This window comes from Enhydra lutris, unplaced genomic scaffold (genome assembly GCF_002288905.1).
Source record: "Enhydra lutris kenyoni isolate GAN:26980312 unplaced genomic scaffold, ASM228890v2 scaffoldscaffold25, whole genome shotgun sequence".
NCBI classification, from domain to species: Eukaryota; Metazoa; Chordata; class Mammalia; order Carnivora; family Mustelidae; genus Enhydra; species Enhydra lutris.
In genome coordinates, this window is record NW_019154109.1 from 5870732 (window position 1) to 5889333 (window position 18602).

The window sequence follows — 18602 nt, forward strand, 5'->3', positions numbered from 1 at the left end:
TGTCCCTCTTACCAAACTTGGGCAGACTGTAAACTGTAACTCAAACAGGTATGATTTTTAACTCGAGAAAACAAACAACAGGATGATTTCTCAGTACTAGAAAACTGAAACTCTCTTATCATACCTTTACTTTTCAACTCTCATCAGCTTCTGATCCTTTTAACATGGCGTAATTCTGTGTTTCTGTACCTGGCAAACTAGGACCATTTTTAATAGTATAAAAATGTAATAATGGGGGCGCCTAGGTGGCTCAGTCGGTTAAGTGTCTGCCTTCGGCTCAGGTCATGATCCCGGCATCCTGGGATGGAGCCCCACATCAGGCTCCCTGCTCAGCAGGAAGTCTGCTTCTCCCTCTCCCACCCCTCTGCTTGTGTTCCTTCTCTCACTGTGTGTCTCACTGTATCTCTGTCAAATAAATAAATAAAATCTTTAAGAAAAAAATGTAATGCTGGCCTAGAGATTAAAGAACTAGTATTCTCCCTAATGAAAAATCACTAGCATATGGAAGATAGTATGTGTCTTAACCAGCTAAGATTTTACTTCCTCTAATTTGTATTTCGAAAATAATATTTTTCATTCTCTGAACACAAAATTACACCGTTAAACATGGTTTTTAAAAATACACCCCTCTCTTTCCATAACGAAAATATCCATCATCCATTCTTTTTTTTTTTTAAAGATTTTATTTATTTGGCAGAGAGAGATCACAAGTAGGCAGAGAGGCAGGCAGAGAGAGAGGAAGGGAAGCAGGCTCCCTGCTGAGCAGCGAGCCGGACGCGGGACTCGATCCCAGGACCCTGGGATCATGACCTGAGCCGAAGGCAGCGGCTTAACCCACTGAGCCACCCAGGCGGCCCTCCAGGCGGCCCTCCATCATCCATTCTTTTAGTATCCTCACCGCACTCTAAAATGGCTATGTCCTGGGATTGAGGCCCTTGTGGAGGCCTGCTTCTCCCTCTCCTTCTGTCTCCCTCCCCTGCTTATGCTCTCTCTCTTTGTCTCTCTAATAAATAAAATCTTGAAAAAAAGAAAAGAAAAGATATCTGAGTCAGTCTGGAAGTTGTTCTGTTTTCCCTGAGTAAAAAAATCAGAGATGAGTAGATCTGTTATTCAGGGAGCTCCACAAATTTTAGAGACAAAAGAGATGTTGACCTAGTGTGAAAGCCCAAAGACTTGTTTAAAAAAAAATAATTTCACTGTTCAGGGTCAACAGAGACCAAAACAGCAATATTAAGAGCATACCATTGAGAATAGTCATTTTATTTTTTAAAAAAGATTTTATTTATTTGAGAAAGGGTGAGAGAGAGAGAGAGCACAAGCTCGGGGGAGAGGCAGAGGGAGAAGGAGAAGCAGACTCCTGGCTGAGCAGGGAGTCTGATGTGGAGCTCAGTCCCAGCATCCTGGGATCATGACCTAAGCGGAAGGCAGACACTTAACCGACTGAGCTACCCAGGTGCCCCAATTCACTCAAATTTCTAATGGGAACCACACCAGTGATTTATGTATGAGAATTTGAAGGCTTAGCCTCTGTTCTCACACTCTAAAACAACTACGTGAGGTGCTGGGTTCACACAATTAGTAGAAAAACTTCCTTTTGGGCTGCCTGGGTGGCTCAGTGGGTTAAGTCTCTGCCTTCAGCTCAGGTCATGATCTCAGGGTCCTGGGATCGAGCCCCACATCAGGCTCTCTGTTCAGTAGGGAGTCTGCTTCCCTCTCTCTCTCTGCCTACTTGTGATCTCTCTCTGTCAAATAAATAAATAAAATCTTTAAAAAACAAAAATAAAACTTCCTTTTGATGTAATTTTCCAACATTGAAAAAAATAATAATTCTGAACTACAAATACATTAAACACCTCTAGCTCTTGCTTTTTCCTCAGCATTTATATTATTGGGTCTCAAGTATATAAATTCTGTTAACTTAAAAATTAGTCAATTTAGATGGCTTAGCAGTTCTAAATCATCTTGAAAACAAGAGCCAGGTAATCAATCATTGGTCAATGGTCTCAAATTATTATTTGCTAATTTAACAACATATTTTTCAATATAGGTATATCCAAAAATAATAAAATACTAAAGAGTGTCCACTTTGTAGGGCTTAGTTGATATTTACTTATTATATGGAACATTCTTGAAGTAGGTAGGTCATCAGCTGAACCCTGGGAATCTTTTAATTAGACAGATTTTCATTGAAGTGCTTGGTATTTATGATAATAGGATTGGGCCTGCATCTATAAAGCAAGATCCGTAGCATTTTTCCCATTTAATCTGGATTGTTACTCCTTCAGGATTTATATCTCAACTGAAAATGTAGAGATTTTTCATAACATTTTTCACCCCAGCCATTAATATAAATAAAGGGAACAATTAACCAACTTGTTTTGTTTTATAACCAGTTCTACAGACTAATCAGGGAACATTTGGTAAACAAGTGAGTGATAAAGGATTGCTGCTTTCACAGACCTCTCAGGTTAACAGCCTCCCCTCAGCCTCTTAGCCTTCCAGACCATTCATTATTGATAGTCATTCTTTGCATGTCCTTTCTGCTCTCCTGTGGCAAATACCAAACAGTTCTTTAGTGTATTATCCTGTCCTTTCTACCTCTCATTCTGCATCTGGGCACTACCAATCTGGAATTCATACTTCACTTTGCTTTATAATCCATTGTCATGGAATGAGAAACATTTGTCTGGGTGAAAAAGGCTAATGAAGGATGCAATCTGTGAACCATTTTTTTCCTAATGAAAACCACTACCGTATCTGTTTTCTTTTTAAATTCCACTCAAGAAAAGTCAATGGCAGTAATTCTATAACCCAAGGACCCTCCTAAGCAAGAGTAGTAGAACCTGTAGAAACAAAAGCGGTTTCCCTATTTGGAATCTGAGGTGCTGGACTCATTAACCAGTGTTCTACATAAAGCTGCATGAGATGATGGGGCGCCTGGGTGGCTCAGTGGGTTAAAGCCTCTGCCTTCGGCTCGGGTCATGATCCCAGGGTCCTGGGATCGAGCCCCACATCGGGCTCTCTGCTCCGCAGGGAGCCTGCTTCCTCCCCTCTCTCTCTGCCTGCCTCTCTGCCTACTTGTGATCTCTGTCTGTCAAATAAATAAATAAAATCTTAAAAAAAAAAAAAAAAAAAAAGCTGTATGAGATGGCATCTGAAGTCATGGTTTTTCGACCAGAGAGACTGAGAGTTTTGAAGGCATCAGTTCCTTTCGTGGAGTTTCCATGTGACAACACAGAGAGGCAAGCCATGCCCTACCCTTGGGCCTCCAATTTTCTGGTTCCATGATAAATGTTTATCAAGGCCACCTACTCTATTTTCAGTCTTCTCACCATTAACATTCCTGGAGCATCTGCTGTGCAAAAGCCCTATGCTGGACACTGGAATTCAGAAATGATAGATACAGTCCCTGCCTTCAGGGAATTGACAGTCTAACTAGAGAGATGAAAAAGAAAATCAAGTACAAGGTGTTTTTGTTTTAAGAGATAAGTCAAGTGTAAATGCATTAGCCGGATGTTTAAAGAACAATAGAAGATAGGTGGTTGAAGAAGGAGGAAATTACATTACAAAAGTGGGAAAAATATGTATGAGAAAGTATAGGATTATTTTGAGATCTGCAGATCAGTGTGGCTAGAACAAAAGATATATTTAAGAGTATATTAGGAAATGAAACTGGAGACATAGCAGGGGCCAGGTCACATGGGGCTTAATATGTCATTCTAAGGATTTGGGGAGTTATCCTGTAGATAAAGGATTGTAAAGTTGCTGTGATCAGAATTGCTTATTTGAGAGATTTCTGGCATCTGTGGAGGCAGGATTGAAGCGGGGGGAGTCTAGAGGTTAAGTCCGTTGCCCCGAATGCTATACTCCAGTGAGAATTGATAAGGGCCTGAACAAAGACATTATCCAGGCAGAACAGAGAAGCATTCAGCTGTTTAGAAGGTAGAACTGACAAGACTTGGGAATTGATAGAATAGGGCTAAGGATGAACTTGTGAGAAGGCAGAGTCCAGGATGACTCCCAGGTCTCTGGTCTAGGTGACTCAGTAGAAGATGGCGTGACAAAACTTAGTTGGCATACGGGGGAGGGGGAAAAAAAGGCATGAAGTGGGGGAAATGATTTCACTTTTGGATATGTTAGAGGTTTGGAACATCCAGGTAGTGGTATCCAGGAAGAATTTGGTCTAAAGCTCAGGAGAAAAGTATGGGCTGAAAACACTGATATTTATGATTAAGCTATGGGAGTAGTGAGCTTGTCTGAGGAGTAGATATAACATAAGGGAGCTGAGAATAAAACCTTGAGGTGGGGGAGGTAGTAACAACGTGTGGCTTCTTCCCGTTGTTTTTGCTATTCAGTTACTGCACAGAAAGCAGATCTTATATATTGTTTATTTGTTTGTTTGTTTGTTTGTTTGGAGGTATTGTAGTCCCCTCTGTTAACGGTGATAAGCTTTAGTTCCCGAAGAATCCAGAAATTTAGGAGGTCAGTTTAGGGTCAGTTAAGAGTTTAGGGTTCTCGTTTTATTTTCTGTACATAATCAGCTGTGCAACCTGGGGTTGTTTTTCGAATTTGAAAAAGTTTTCAATTTATTCAGCTTTGTTTTTCACTTCTCTTTCTCAGTCATAATATTTGTGTGAACAGACAACTAATTATTGTCAGAAGACCCAAGGGAAGCAACCGGAGTTGGCTTTCATCCCCTTTTGTTCTTTTTCAGCCCTTTTTTGTTTCTGTTCTTAACCTGTTTATTATGCAGTGAGTGGCAGTTATCCACAACTGGGGCATTAATTCTCATCACAGCCCATCGTCTTTGGTTACACAATGCAGGGAGTTCTACCAGTGCGGTGATTAGATGGTGATACTAAAAGTATGGCTGGACCTTAGCCTTTATGGTTCATTATGAAAGCAATATTTTCATACAGGACTCTTCACACCTTTGTGTTTGTTGACTTCATGTTGTTGGTTATCTGGGAGTATAACTCTCCAGACAGTAAAATAATGACCTTCAATGTCTGTAGGTTAGAAAGGGTAAGTAGGAATTAGCCTGGATTATCAAAATCTACAAATAATCAAAACCCTTTACTTGTGTGCCAAGGAATTTGTTTGAGCTCTTTACTCTTGCTGCCGACAAGCATTGGCAGAGCCAAAGGACCAAACAGGAGTGGAAGAGAGAATTAAAAAACAGAGAAATTGTGGTAATATCAGTAGCTGACATTTATAGAACATTCGCTGTATGCCAGGTACAGTCCCAAGCACTTAAGTTTATTGTCTCATTTAGTGTTTTTGATAACATTATACACTGGGTACTATTTCCCCTGCTGTAGTGATGAGGACACTGAGGCAGAGAGAGGTTAATAATTAGCTAAGACCACCTAACAAGTAAATGCTGGAGTGCTTAACCAGTAAGCCATCTAGCCAGGCTAGCGAGACTCCGGTCTCCAGTAGACAACTCCGAATTACAGCTAGTACCCTGCCCACTGAACCTATTTCGAAAAGAGACTGTCATCAGTAAACCTTATCAAAGGAACAAAAGCTTTACTGAATAAGTTAGGAAGAAACAAATCTAAACTAGTCAAAAGTCAGAATTTTGCATCATCTCAAAATAGGTAGTTTTATTATTTGTAAGTATCTGTGATGAACTATTGCCAAGGAGTGAAGATCTGCTATACCCTTTAAGGTAGTAATCTAGACTTTTTAGTGAGTGTATTAATTGTATATAAGTAATTATGCCAAAGCTCTAAGTGCTCAAAAGTAGATCCTTTAATAAGGTTATTTCTCTTCTTCCGCTTATGCTACTATAATTTGCTTTATAAAGTAATTTTTAAACAGGTGGTATAAGGGGCACCTGGGTGGCTCAGTTGGTTAAGCATCTGACTCTTGATTTTGGCTCAGGTCATAATCTCAGGATTGTGAGACTGAGCCCAGAATTGGGCTCTGTGCTAGGTGTAGAGCCTGCCTAAGATTCTCTCCCTCTCCCTCTCCCTCTGCCCTTCCCCACCCATAAATAAATAAGTAAAAGATGGTACAAAGATACGCTTGAATTCAGGACTTGTTAAGTTATAACAAGTTCTGAATTTGAAGAGCCTGAATTATTGAAGATTTTCTTATCTGAGGGACCCTTCTCCTGCCAAAAATCAAACAGACTACAAATACTTCCCCTCTCCCAAATTTCTTCATTCTGAATTACCTGTTTTGTTTGGGGAGAAAAATTTAGCCCCCTAAATCCAAAGAATCTTATGTATCTAATACCTAAGGTCTATATGGGGGGTATAAAACATTTCTAGTGGAAGAATCAAATTCAGTGGAATCAAATTTAGTGAAAGAATGCAAAGGGAAAAAAAAAAGCTTGAGTTATCTTTTAGAGTTTCCAGTAGCACTTAGGGATAACTATGGCCCCAATAAGGACCCAACTTGTGCCAGACTTCTTACAAGTCATTCATGATAGTGTCTTTCTTCATGACCACCTAGTTTCAAACTCCAGACTGGTGAACCCGTTAGGCCTGTTCTTTCCATGAAACCTTATGGAAAATCTGTAGTCGGTATTGGTCTCTCTCTTTTCTGGCTACTTTTTTATTTGCTGTACTTAGCAGAAAATCTAGTGTCTGATCAGTTTCTTGCATCATTCTCTCATTGTTTTATGAATATGCTTCTCTTTCCTTCCCAAAGAAGAGCTCTTTGACATTAGAGAACCATGTCTTAGGTTCCGCACATATCTATTTTTTCCTCTAAATATCACTCACAGAGCTGGGCACACAAAGGTATTTAATATACATACAAGGAATGAACACTGCTTCCTAATTAAGATCTGGTCTCTCTGTTCCTATCCCATTTGCGCACCTGGAAAGGAGTCAAAGGCCACATACTAGAAAACCCTATTTCTGAAATGAAGGCCAACCATAGGTCTTCCCGGGACAATTCAGATACCTGCTCATTGCAGTTGGCTAGTGCATCGGTAGCTCCAAGATACATGAGTTAATATTTTGGCTTCTTTGGGGACAGGAGGAGAAAAGGCTAAGAGCAGAGAAAGTGCCTGACCTTATGTGGGACCTACTTAGAAGTAAAAACGTTTACCTTATGTTATTTAGGTTCCCAAGTGTTTATTTCTTCTTGAAATGTGAGGTCTGGAGAGCCTCACTAACCCCCTTGCAAAGGTTTTGATTTGATCGTAGCTGTCTAAATCTAAAATAACTGCTGCTCAAGCAGGCTGTTTGTTATACAAGGACACTTACCATGTTAAGAAAAAAAAAAATCCGTCTTTTCCCAGGCTTTGGGAATGGAGAGGTTAATGCCTAAAGTAGGTGTTAGTGGTGATCAGTAACAGCGTCTACTGCAGAGCCTTTTTCTTTTTTTTTTTTTAAGATTGTATTTATTTATTTATTTATTTGAGAGAGAGAGAGCGAGAGAGAGAGAGAAAGAGAGTATAGGCCCAGGGCAACAAGCCCTCCAGGGAGTCTGCTTCTTCCTTTCCCTCCACTTAAGTGCGCTCACTCTGAAAACTTTTAAAAAAAAAAAATTTATGATATAAACTGAATGTTAAGTACTGTATTTATTGACTTTCTTGCTTATGTTCCACGGGAATTAAATAATTGGGAAAGACAAATCAAGGAGTATAGTATGATAAAGTTATATGTAATTTAATCCTTCTAAAAGCTAAATTTTACTTGGACGCACACTCTCACACACAGCATCTGCTTGCACGGACAGACGCTTCTCCCCAGTGCAAGACCACGTCCTCGGCATTATTCTAGTTCTGAACGCATATCATCACATAACTGCAGCTGATTGGCCATATGTACTATTGATATTTCTTATTTTGAGGAAGTTATAAACTAGACCGCGTGTTTTTGTTTTTGTTTTTGTTTTTTAAGATTTTATTTATTTATTTGACAGAGATCACAGGTAGGCAGAGAGGCAAATAGAGAGAGGGGAAGCAGGCTCCCTGCTCAGCAGAGAGCCCAGTGCGGAGCTCCATCCCAGGACCCTGAGATCATGACCTGAGCCGAAGGCAGAGGCTTAACCCACTGAGCCACCCAGGTGCCCCTAGACCACGTGTTTTTTAAAGAAGGATCCTTGTGCTAGTTAGAATTCTAAAATGGCTCCACAGAGATGTCCTGGCCTAATCTCCAAAGCTCAGAAATATGATGAGATAGTTCTCCTCTGATTATGTCATGTGGCACAATTCCCCTTAAGACAGGGGGATTTTTCTGGGTGGGCCTGATCTAATCACATGATCCCTTAAAAGCAGAGAGTTTCTTGGCTGATGACAGAAGGGAAGCCACAGAAATTTGAAGTGTGAAAAGGACTCAGTCTGCTGTTGTTGGCTTGAAGATAGAAGAGGCCTTGTGGGAAGGAATGTGGACACCTGTAGGAGCAGTGAGCAGCCTCCAGCTGACAGCCAGCAAGGCAGTGGAGATCTAAGACCTACAGCCGCAAGAAACTGGATTCTGCCAACACCGTGAATGATCTTAAAAGCAGATTCTTCCCCGAGCCTCCAGCTAGGAGCCCAGCCAGTAGACACCTTGATTTCTGCCCAGTGAGAACGTGAACAGGGAACCCCGTAGACCTATGCTGGACTTCTGACCTGCAAAAACTGTGAGATAACAAATGGATGTGTTGAGGCACTACACTTTATTATAATTTCTCACAGCAGCAATAGAAAGCTAATACAAGTGAGATTTTTTTTAATGGTATTAAGGAAATATTAATTTTTTAGATGTGGAGAAAAACCCTGATATAGGCCTCATCATCACTATCCTTTCCTGTCACACCTTTGTGTAAGTCTTGAAAGTTTTTCTCCGCCCCCCCTGTATTTTTCCAAATTGTGCAGGATCCCCAAGTTTATTACTAGAACAATATAGATTCAGAAAGATCCCTTTCAAGCTAGACCAGGAGCCTCTCCTTTCAAGTTACTCAAGTCCCATCTGTTTGAGTTGTAAAGAGTATTCTTCCCTTAAGGTAGAAAGCTAGGAAAATTTTGTCTCTCTGAGACATAAGTAGGAAATCAGAATGATTCTTAAGCTCAAGAAGTTACAGAATTCTATTACTTGTCAATTAGCTCTGATATTGAGTAGCTTTGCAGTAGCCCTACAAATCCGAAAGGTCCATGTTGCAACCACACTCCCATCCTTGACTTGTTCATCATCAGTCATTAATCTGAGAACACTGAAGGGAAAGGCTGGTTCTCTATAGGCCATCCCAGAATAGCTCAAATTGTTTCCCCTGGCTCCGCTAGTGCACGAAAACATGATATAAAATGTTCTTTCTGCTTAGTCCCTTTCAGGGAAAATGTAAATAGGAGATTTTTTCCCATCACTCTGGGGTCAGGCCCTAACTCCAAAGGAGCATAAGTTAAACCCCTTTCAGTCTTGGCAGAAGACATGTGACTTAGTCTCATTCCTTTCCCTTGGGCCCAGCTTTCCAGAGCCACAATTTTATTTTAAACTTGGTCGGAAGAGTTTGGTTTTAATTACGTGCCTTCCTGAACTCCTGATAACTTTCAAGTTAAAAGCTTTTGTGGGGAATTTTCTAAGCCAGTCTCTGGTGTTCTGAGAGCCCTACACATTTCACAAATCAAAACCAGCCTGGTTCCCGTCCCTTTCCAGGATTGCCGTCTGAATTAATGACGATCTTCACTCTGTTCTTTGATCAGAAACAGGTCCCAACCAATGAAATTATTATGGGAGAATTTCAAGAGGCATGAAAGGAGAGAGCCCACTTCTTGGTTTTGGAGCACTTTTTAATATGGCCTATGTAGCTGATCATTCTTTTTATCTCTGTTTTCTGTGTTCCTGGTGGTTTCTGAAAATCTCTTAGTCTTTACCACTCCAGGGTCTCATTCACAATACCTAGTGCCCCCAGTTGGGCCCTAAAAAGCTGTGAAATTAATTCCTTCTGTGAACAGTTTTTATATCATTCAGATGTACCGAAGAGTTTCTCCATCATTCGTCTTCAGTAGAAGGTAGAGGAACACTCTTTAACTAAAACACTTAGAGAAGTGCCTTCTACGACTTCCTGACTAAAGCACCTAACATAACAACATGTGTGTTAACTGCAAGTAGGGTAGAGTACTCATGCCTTCTCTAAAATATATGATGTCATCATGTACAGATGAGCTCTTCAGACCCTATTGAAAGAGTAGACTAAGAGTAACTGTTGTTTTTTAAAAGCCAGAGCCCAGGGGGGCACCTGGGTGGTTAACCGTCTGACTCCTGATTTCAGCTCAGGTCATGATCTCAGGGTCCTGAGATCAAGCTCCACATTGGGCTCTCCACTCAGTGCACAATCTGCTTGTTCCTCTCTGTCTGCTCCCCCTGCCCTCTCTCTCATAAATAAATAAATGAAATCTTTTTTAGAAATAAAAACAAATAAAAGAGAGACCCTGCAGAGAAAGATAGGGCTATGGCCAGAACATAGGTAAGAGGAACTCACATTCCTAGCTTCCAGAAGATCCTAGATTTGGCTAGCGTCCCAGAGCCCTGTGTTGTAGGGCTTCTCCTTATTTGCTGCCCAATAGGCTGACTTCTTAGAATCTTCTCTTGGAAAACCTTCAGTGTTCATTTCCCCAGCCTGTGTTCTGCTTACCTTTTATGATGTCACTTCCTGGCTTGCTGTTCCCCCTGAGACCACTTAGGCAAACTACCACTCTCTCTTGTCTCCCTCTCTCCACATTCACTCAGTAGTCTCCCTGCAGGGATGGCAGGCAGCTTTGTAGAATGAGAAGCAGTGTCAGGATAACGGTGACCTGTGCTTTAGTTTGATCGACAGCAGGATGAAAAGGGAAGATTGAAGTGAAGTCTTCACCAGTTCAGCAGCTCTGCTCCTTTTACCCAAGAACCAAGAAACCCAAACTTTTCTCTCCCTAAATCTAACCAGTGTTTTTTTTTTTTTTAAGATTTTATTTATTTATTTGACAGACAGAGATCACAAGTAGGCAGAGAGGCAGACAGAGAGAGAGAGAGAGAGAGAGGAGGAAGCAGGCTCCCTGCTGGGCAGAGAACCCGATGAGGGACTCAATCCCAGGACCCTGGGATCATGACCTGAGCTGAAGGCAGAGGCTTTAACCCACTGAGCCACCCAGGCGCCCCTAACCAGTGTTTTTTCATCAAACACCAGATTATCTAGAATATCAAGAAGCCAAACAAAATAATAGTTTCTAGAGATACTCCAGCAATGAAAAAATGAGGACGTATGATCTGAAAAGGTTTTTATTAGAAGCTGGGAAATTGTACCCTAAGTCCTGTGTGGTTTTTTTTTTTGTTGTTGTTGTTTTTAGAGAGGGAAGGGGGGAGCATGGCACGGGGGAAAGGAGAGAGAGAGAATTTTAAGCAGGCTCCATACCCAGTGTGGAGCCCAGCACAGGGGTTCACCTCACAACCCTGAGATCAAGAGTGGGCTGCTTAACTGAGCCTCCCACATGCCCCATGTCCTGTGTACTTTCAGCCTATAGGAGCACTCCTCTTAAGCTAATTGCTGTTATAGTGAGAATACCATCACCTTTAGAAATCCCAGTTGTCTTCTTTCTTTGGAATGATACTGTGTTATGCTAATATGCTGCCTCTATTGTATCCACATCTCAGTTCATAAGGTTGATATGCTCTCCTCTAATTGGTTGGGTTGGCCTTCCCAGGACATACCTAAGGTAGCCCTTGAAAGCTATAATAAAAAAAATAATAAATAATAAAAAATAAACCAAAAAAAAACCAACCAAGGAGTCCAGATAGCTCCAAAGGTCTGGTGAAAGCTGGAGGAGGGGGAGGAATGTCCGAAGTAGTGAGGAGAGAGCAAGGATTAACTGGAAGTCCTGCTTTCTTGAGTATCTGGATCTAGGGACATCATCTTCCCTCATGTCTACTGGATCACTCATCACCTAGACTTTTTTTTTTTTATTAAAGTTCACCCCAAAATCGATTGATAACGCAAATCTTAACATGCCTTAAAAAATTATAAACAGCAGGGGCGCCTGGGTGGCTCAGTGGGTTAAGCCGCTGCCTTCGGCTCAGGTCATGATCTCAGAGTCCTGGGATCGAGCCCTGCATCGGGCTCTCTGCTCTCTCGGGGAGCCTGCTTCCTCCTCTCTCTCTGCCTGCCTCTCTGCCTGCTTGTGATCTCTCTGTCAAATAAATAAATAAAATCTTTAAAAAAAAAAAATTATAAACAGCAGACTGTGATACTTGCTTTCAGTTGCTCCCAGCAGGTGGAAATCAGTGTCCTTCATCAGCTTCTACGGGGCTGTCTGTGGGCGCTCTCTCCTACAAGTGTGCCTGGAGGGACAGAACTGGTACAGCAGGCACAGGCTTGAGCACCCTTAGCAGTACCTTTCTCGGCATGCTGTCCTCTGTGGAGAAATTCATTTAGGCCTCTCGAAAACCCAGTGGAATCTGCCTTTTCCCATCCAGGAACCTGATTGCTGCGTGGTAGCTCTAACCTATTTCTTGTTTTTAAGTGTTAATATTTTATATCAGCCTCCTCAGTGGTGGCCAGACGGTATATCCAGTCATACTGTGCAGTCACATATCTGTCTGAGAACTTTCTTGGGGGTGACGACAGGACATAAAAAGCTTCATAGTGTTTCCAGACCATCCTAAATGAGAAAGGTTAATTATGTGTCATTCTTATAAGGAATAAGTCAGTGGAAATGATTAGCATGCTTCGATGTCTATGTAATAGCTAAAACTGATACCTGGTAAAATCCTAATTTCCTTGTCTTCGTGAAAAGAAACACTGTTTCTTCACTCTAGAGGGAACTGCCAGAGTCTATGGGGCCTGCTGGACTTAAAGCTGAAGATGTAGCTAAAATCTTACCCAACAAATTAGATGTTTACAAGGAGGAAACTAAAGCATTTTCAAGTGAGGGCCCACATTTTAGGAATAACAAAGTCCATAGATAAACATGATCTGTCAGTAAATGAATGAGGTCTCAGTCAGCATATACCATGCAAGGTAAGCTTCTGTTTCAGTTAGGAGGAAGCAAAAGAAGGCACAAGGCAGAGCAGTTTGATTATACATGGGTCCTTTTCCATACCTAAGACATGGTGTGGCAGGTCTGTCTTGGAGAGACTGACAAGAATGGTTCTCCCAAGGGGGTAGGTGGGGGAAGAATGATTATCTCATATGGATAATGAAATTTGAAAAAGGCAGCTCTGCCTAGAAGCAGCAAGAGAAAGTAAGTGGTCTCCTGAATTGTTAAATTGTTGTTTCATTTGGTTGTCTGTGAGCTCAGTTCCCTGAATCAAAGGTCCTAAGCTAACTTACTGCTCTAACGGACATCAGCAGCCAGTATAGTATTTCTACAACCAGAAAGGGAATGGGGGTGGGGGGTCAGGGCAGGAGAGGAAGCCGACATTTTAAGAATGTACTTCCTCGTAACTATCACATTTAATTTTTACCACAAGAGTAGCTGGTAACTTGCACAAGGTCCCATAGCTAAAAGATGTCAAAGCAACAATTAGAGCTGAGGTCCAGCCAAGGACATCCCACTCTTTCCCAGAAACATTAACAGTTTAGTTCAGGGAGTCTTTACCAAGCACCTGTCATGTTCTGGCACTGAAGGTGTCACTGGGAATAAATGCATGGATCACTGCATTAAGGACCCCCCACCCCAACAACATATCTTTTTTAAATGTATGTATGTATATCTTTGTATTTCTCTAACCTACTCTTCTCATAATTCATGAGTTTCAGGAAGCCTTTGTGGTTGGAGCCCACTGGTGAGCGCACTTGCTCACCTGGGTTCCTCCCATCGCTTCAGACGATTGTTGATTCTGTTCATGGTGCTCTCCTGACTAATGCAGCCTATTCTGGGCATTCTTCCTTGGGACCTCTTCTGCAGGGCTTTGCGTGCAGTGGGTTCTTAAATTCAGTAGACCCTTACCATTTGCTGGTATGGAGTTGATTCTTAATTCATGAATCTTTGGCATGTCAGTTTACAGTCCTCCTGGGATATGAATTTGAATTCACCCAGATGCCTTAAAGGCTAGACCTTATCACTAAGCTGGTGAGTGGGCATTGCCTACAGTGTAGCATCTCAGTTTTACTTGAGTAGACTTGAAACGTGTTTATATGTTAATTAAATTCTAAAGAGGTGATTAAAATTTAGTGTCTTTGTTTAAAAATAGGATTTAAGTAAGAGAAACAACCCTAGGGGCGCCTGGGTGGCTCGGTTGGTTAAGCTTCTGCCTTTGGCTCAGGTCAGTGATCTCAGGGTCCTGGGATCGAGCCCCACATTGGGCTCTCTGCTCAGCAGGGAGTCTGCTTCCCCCTCCTTCTACTTGCCTCTCTGCCTACTTGTGATCTCTCTCTCTCTCTGTCAAATAAGTAAAATCTTAAAAAAGAGAGAGAGAGAAACAACCCTAGTTAATGTTGATAGGGTAGTCATTGATAGTGTAGGCTAGGCATATGGTTCTCACTGAAGATAAGTTATAAATGTGAGACGGAAATTCCTCAATTCCAGATTTGAAAGCTTAGGATACTCCAGGCGTCTGAGAAGGCTAAAGATGCACCATATACTTTTCTTACTGGCTTCCCCATCTCCAGCGGTCCACATCCGCATGTTGAAAGCCTTTGTTTAGTCCAGTGGTGCTTGGCCAGGGCTGTAAAACAGAATCACCTGGGGGACTTTATAAAGAAATACATGTCAGAAGGCACTACTCTAGACCTTGGGAAAGAGGGTCTCTAGGATTGACGTTGGGATATGTGCATTTTGAAAGTACACAAAAGAATTCTTATGAATATACTCATGATTTAGAGAGAGAATTCCTTTCAGCAAACACTTCTGGACCGCTTTAGGGGGTGGTTCTGTATTGTACTGCCATGCTCTGTTGGTTGGCAGACCAGTGGCTTCCAGGGACTGTGTAATGCTTCTACAACAAAGCAGTATCATTGAGCGAGCCCTCAGTAGTCAAAGAATTTATTATTCATTTTGTAGATTATTGGGCCCTTGTTTCCCTTCCTCCTCCTCTTCTGTGTCATTGAGGACTTTATTGTTCTTCAGTATCTCCAAAGAGAAAATAAGTAAATACATTGAAATCAACTGAGTTTCTGTTTGCCTGAGTTCTTAAAAAAAAAAAAAAAAAAAAAAAAGTGGAACTAAGAGGGTAATGGTCATCTATGATTTTTAAAAATGTAAAATATCAACGTAATTATTGTTTGTTTACAACCATAGATAGACCATCGGTAGATAACCAAGCTTACAGTGTGCATCTACAAAACTCCTTTCTGCTGGGACCTCAAAGTACTTTCTTATTCTTTTCATTTTCTAACCACCCTCCTAGGGACTAGGATTCCTGTTCCCCCCACCCTCTTACTCACCCTTCACTAGGGGTCTAGGGTAAAGCCAGGAACTGTCCTCTGTTTTAATATTTGTAGATTGCAGTACTCAGGGCAGGGCTGGGGGTTTGTGAACCAAAGGAAGTTAATAGAATGGACATTGAGATCCAGAGAGGCTAAATGCCACACAGAAAATCAGTCCCTCCTAGAACACAAGGATGGTTTGTTGGGTGGCGCGGATAAGAGTGGGGGTGCAGTTTTTGATCATTTTACAGTTTGCTGACTTCCAGTTTGAAAAGATGCTTTCCCCAAAGTCTCAAATCTACTGAGTCATGGAAGACTGGCTAAGTAGCCTTCTGTGCTGTCCGTTGAATTGCTCTTCTTAAATTGCACCCGTACCTCCAACTGTGAAGTTGAGACATCTGATTTGAAAAGTGCATTTGTAAATGGAAATAATAATTATCAGTCCCTTGCTAATGCTGGTTTTTTGTTTTGTCTCTTCCTTTCTCTAGCATGAAAGACTTTCTAGGTAAGACCTTTCCCTGTTTTATATGCATGCTTAATACTTGTGAGAAGTGCATGTCTAATTGAACTTAGCTTTATATCGTACGCTCATATTTCTCACATCCTTTCCTTCCATTTCCTCAGCCACCACGGTAGTTCAGACTTCTGTTATTTCCTGCCCAAGTTAATGCCGCAGCTTTTCAACTCACCTCCTGCCTTCAGAGTCTCCTCCTTCCAATTCGGTTTATGTACTTCCACCACATCAGTTTTCCTACAGCACCTACCAGGCACTGTGCTACAGAAACAACTTGAATAAAACCCTATCCTCACCTTCAGTAAGGGCCAAGATAGTAGTATGGACAGGTATTATGAGCAGAGAGAAAAGGCCATTAGCCTAATCTGGTGGTTCAGGGAAGACTTTGTTGCAGGGTACGTGCCTGAATTGTGATTGCGTTTAGATACTGTCACTTAATAATGAACCTAACACAATTCCTTGTACCTAGATGGTGCTCTGTAATAATTTATTGAATGAGCTGAAGACCAGAGTTGCAAGTGCTGAAAAATTAAGGAAACAGATCAGAGTTTGGGGAATGATCCTAATTTTTCACCTAGCATCTGAGGATACAAAACTGATCTTCCTGAAGAACAAATTAAAAAAATATAAAGACTGTGGAGCCAAAAGTATGAACCTCTCCCTTTCCACTTTTCCTCTGATAGAGAAACTAAGAAGAGATTGAGGGGAAATGTAGTTATGGGATAACATAAAACAAATGAGTCTTATAATTTATTTGATAATTGAGCTTATCCTACCTTAATATATATTTCAAAATGTGTAAACTTGCGTGGATTCTTCCTCTGCTTACCCTCTCACCAGGCGCAGGCTGAAGATAAATAATTTACATCTAACCCAGCAGAAAATTAGCTTTGCAAAACCGGTGGAGAATGGTATTTTGCTATAGTTAATTTTTTTTAAATTCTGTTACATTATAATAACCATTTATGAAAAGAGACTTCCCTATAGACCTCAAAATATGTTACAAAACTAATGGTTAAAAGAGTGAGGTATTAGTTCAGGAATAAACAAAGATATCAGTGGAACACAGTAGATAGTCCCCCAAAAGTCACGTGTGTATAAGGTGATGATGTCTCAGTTCTGTTGGGGAAGAGTTATTCGGTAAGTGATCATTGGCACAACCAACTATTTGGGAAGACAGATCCTTCCCTGAAGCCATACCAAAAAAACAAAACAAAACCAGATTCCAGATGGATTACAGTTTTTAAGAGAAAATTATTTTACTACAAAAGCAGTAGAAGAGAATATTTATAATCTTTATATAGGAAAGACTCTCCCAGGCATGGTACCATAAAGGTAAAAATTGTCCAATTTAGTTATATAAAATGTAAAATCTCTGCTAGTAATAGACACCATAAACAGAGACAAAAAATAAAGTAGGAAAAAATATTTGTACCTTACGTTCGTCTTAAAAGCCTTGCTCTATAGAATGCTCCCACAGTGTAACAAGCAAAAGATTAACAAAAGCTTTGAATAGACAATTCAGAAATGAAGATGAATAACCAAAGATACTCAACCTTCTCAGTGACCTACAAATATTTAATTTAATGAGAGTTTTTCTCTTATTGGATTAAACTCTCTAAAGGACTGTATGACAATACGTATATCAAAATTTAAAATAGACTTGCCCCTTGACCAGAGGGTTCCACTTCTAAGATTGGACAAATGCACTAAAATTTATAGACAAGTCTTCTCACTGTAGCATCATTTCTAATAGCTAAAAAGTTATAAATAATATCATTGTCTGTCACTAGAAGATTCAGTTGCCATACAACCACATGGTGGAAGACTCTGCATCATTTTTTTTTTTTAATGAGGCAGATCTGTTTACTTACGTGGTGAGATGCCTCCAAGTGGAGGGAGAAGGAGGAGAGTTAGATAATAGTATGTATTATCTGGTTTTATTTATAGAAGTATGTACATTTTAACATATCTATGTGTTTAACTTATTGCAAGGATATGAAATAAACTGTTAATAGTGGGTTCATTCTTGGGCAGGATTATGGAATGACTTTCACTTTCTGTTTTAGACACTGGTGTTACTTACATTTTTCTTCAAGCATATATTGCTTTCGAAATCAGAGAAGTCAGTAAAGAGGTTTCTATTTACAAATTTTTAAAAAAAAAAGAAGTGTAAGAAGAAAAAGAACGTTTCGAAGAACGTTGTAGGACTTAGCGTCTCTGTAAGACAGAGTGGCCATTAATGTCATTAGGAGCTTTGCCTCTCCCTCTCTGTGTCCTCCCTGTTGTCCCTTTACTACTTCTGACACTTAGTCCAGCTCCCCGACCCCCAGCTTTGGCAATAGCTATTGCAGGACAGAGCCTTCAGATGGAAGTTCCACAGCTGTAACTCTGCAAACCATCCCCGTTTGGGGAGGGAGAGCTCTGCAGGGCTGGTCTGTACGTAGCAGGCTCGTGGGCCACATTTTCATTTGGAAAGAGCAAAGTCTGAGAAAAATGTAAACCACGGTTAAGAATCAGGATAATCGTTGTACACTTAAACAGATAATCAGCTGAGAGACCCTTCCACTCCTGGAAATGAGGCCCCCGTCAACTCTCAGAGCTCAACTGCTGGAAGACGTAGAAACCCTCATCACAGTCCACAATGTGGACCTGAGAACAGAGGGTAGAAAAATAGCTGTGGTGGTACCCTGAAATGTTTGAGATTCCAACAGACCTGCAGTGCACCTAAAAAACATACGCACCATGTCCTCCTTATCATCCCTGCCAGGCCCCCTTCCGGTTCAGAACTCTCAAGTCCATA

The 18602-nt window shown here is 41.0% G+C and overlaps 1 protein-coding gene across 6 annotated transcripts in view; it reads left to right on the top strand.

Annotated features, from left to right (window-relative positions):
- Positions 1–18602, top strand: part of LOC111151011 (protein phosphatase 1 regulatory subunit 12B) — a 215369-nt gene that overhangs the window by 175049 nt on the left and 21718 nt on the right. For all 6 annotated transcript variants that reach the window (XM_022508707.1, XM_022508709.1, XM_022508710.1 and 3 more), the window contains one exon: positions 15774–15790. In XM_022508707.1, the coding sequence (XP_022364415.1) occupies positions 15774–15790 (17 nt within the window). The remainder of the gene's footprint in view (positions 1–15773; positions 15791–18602) is intronic.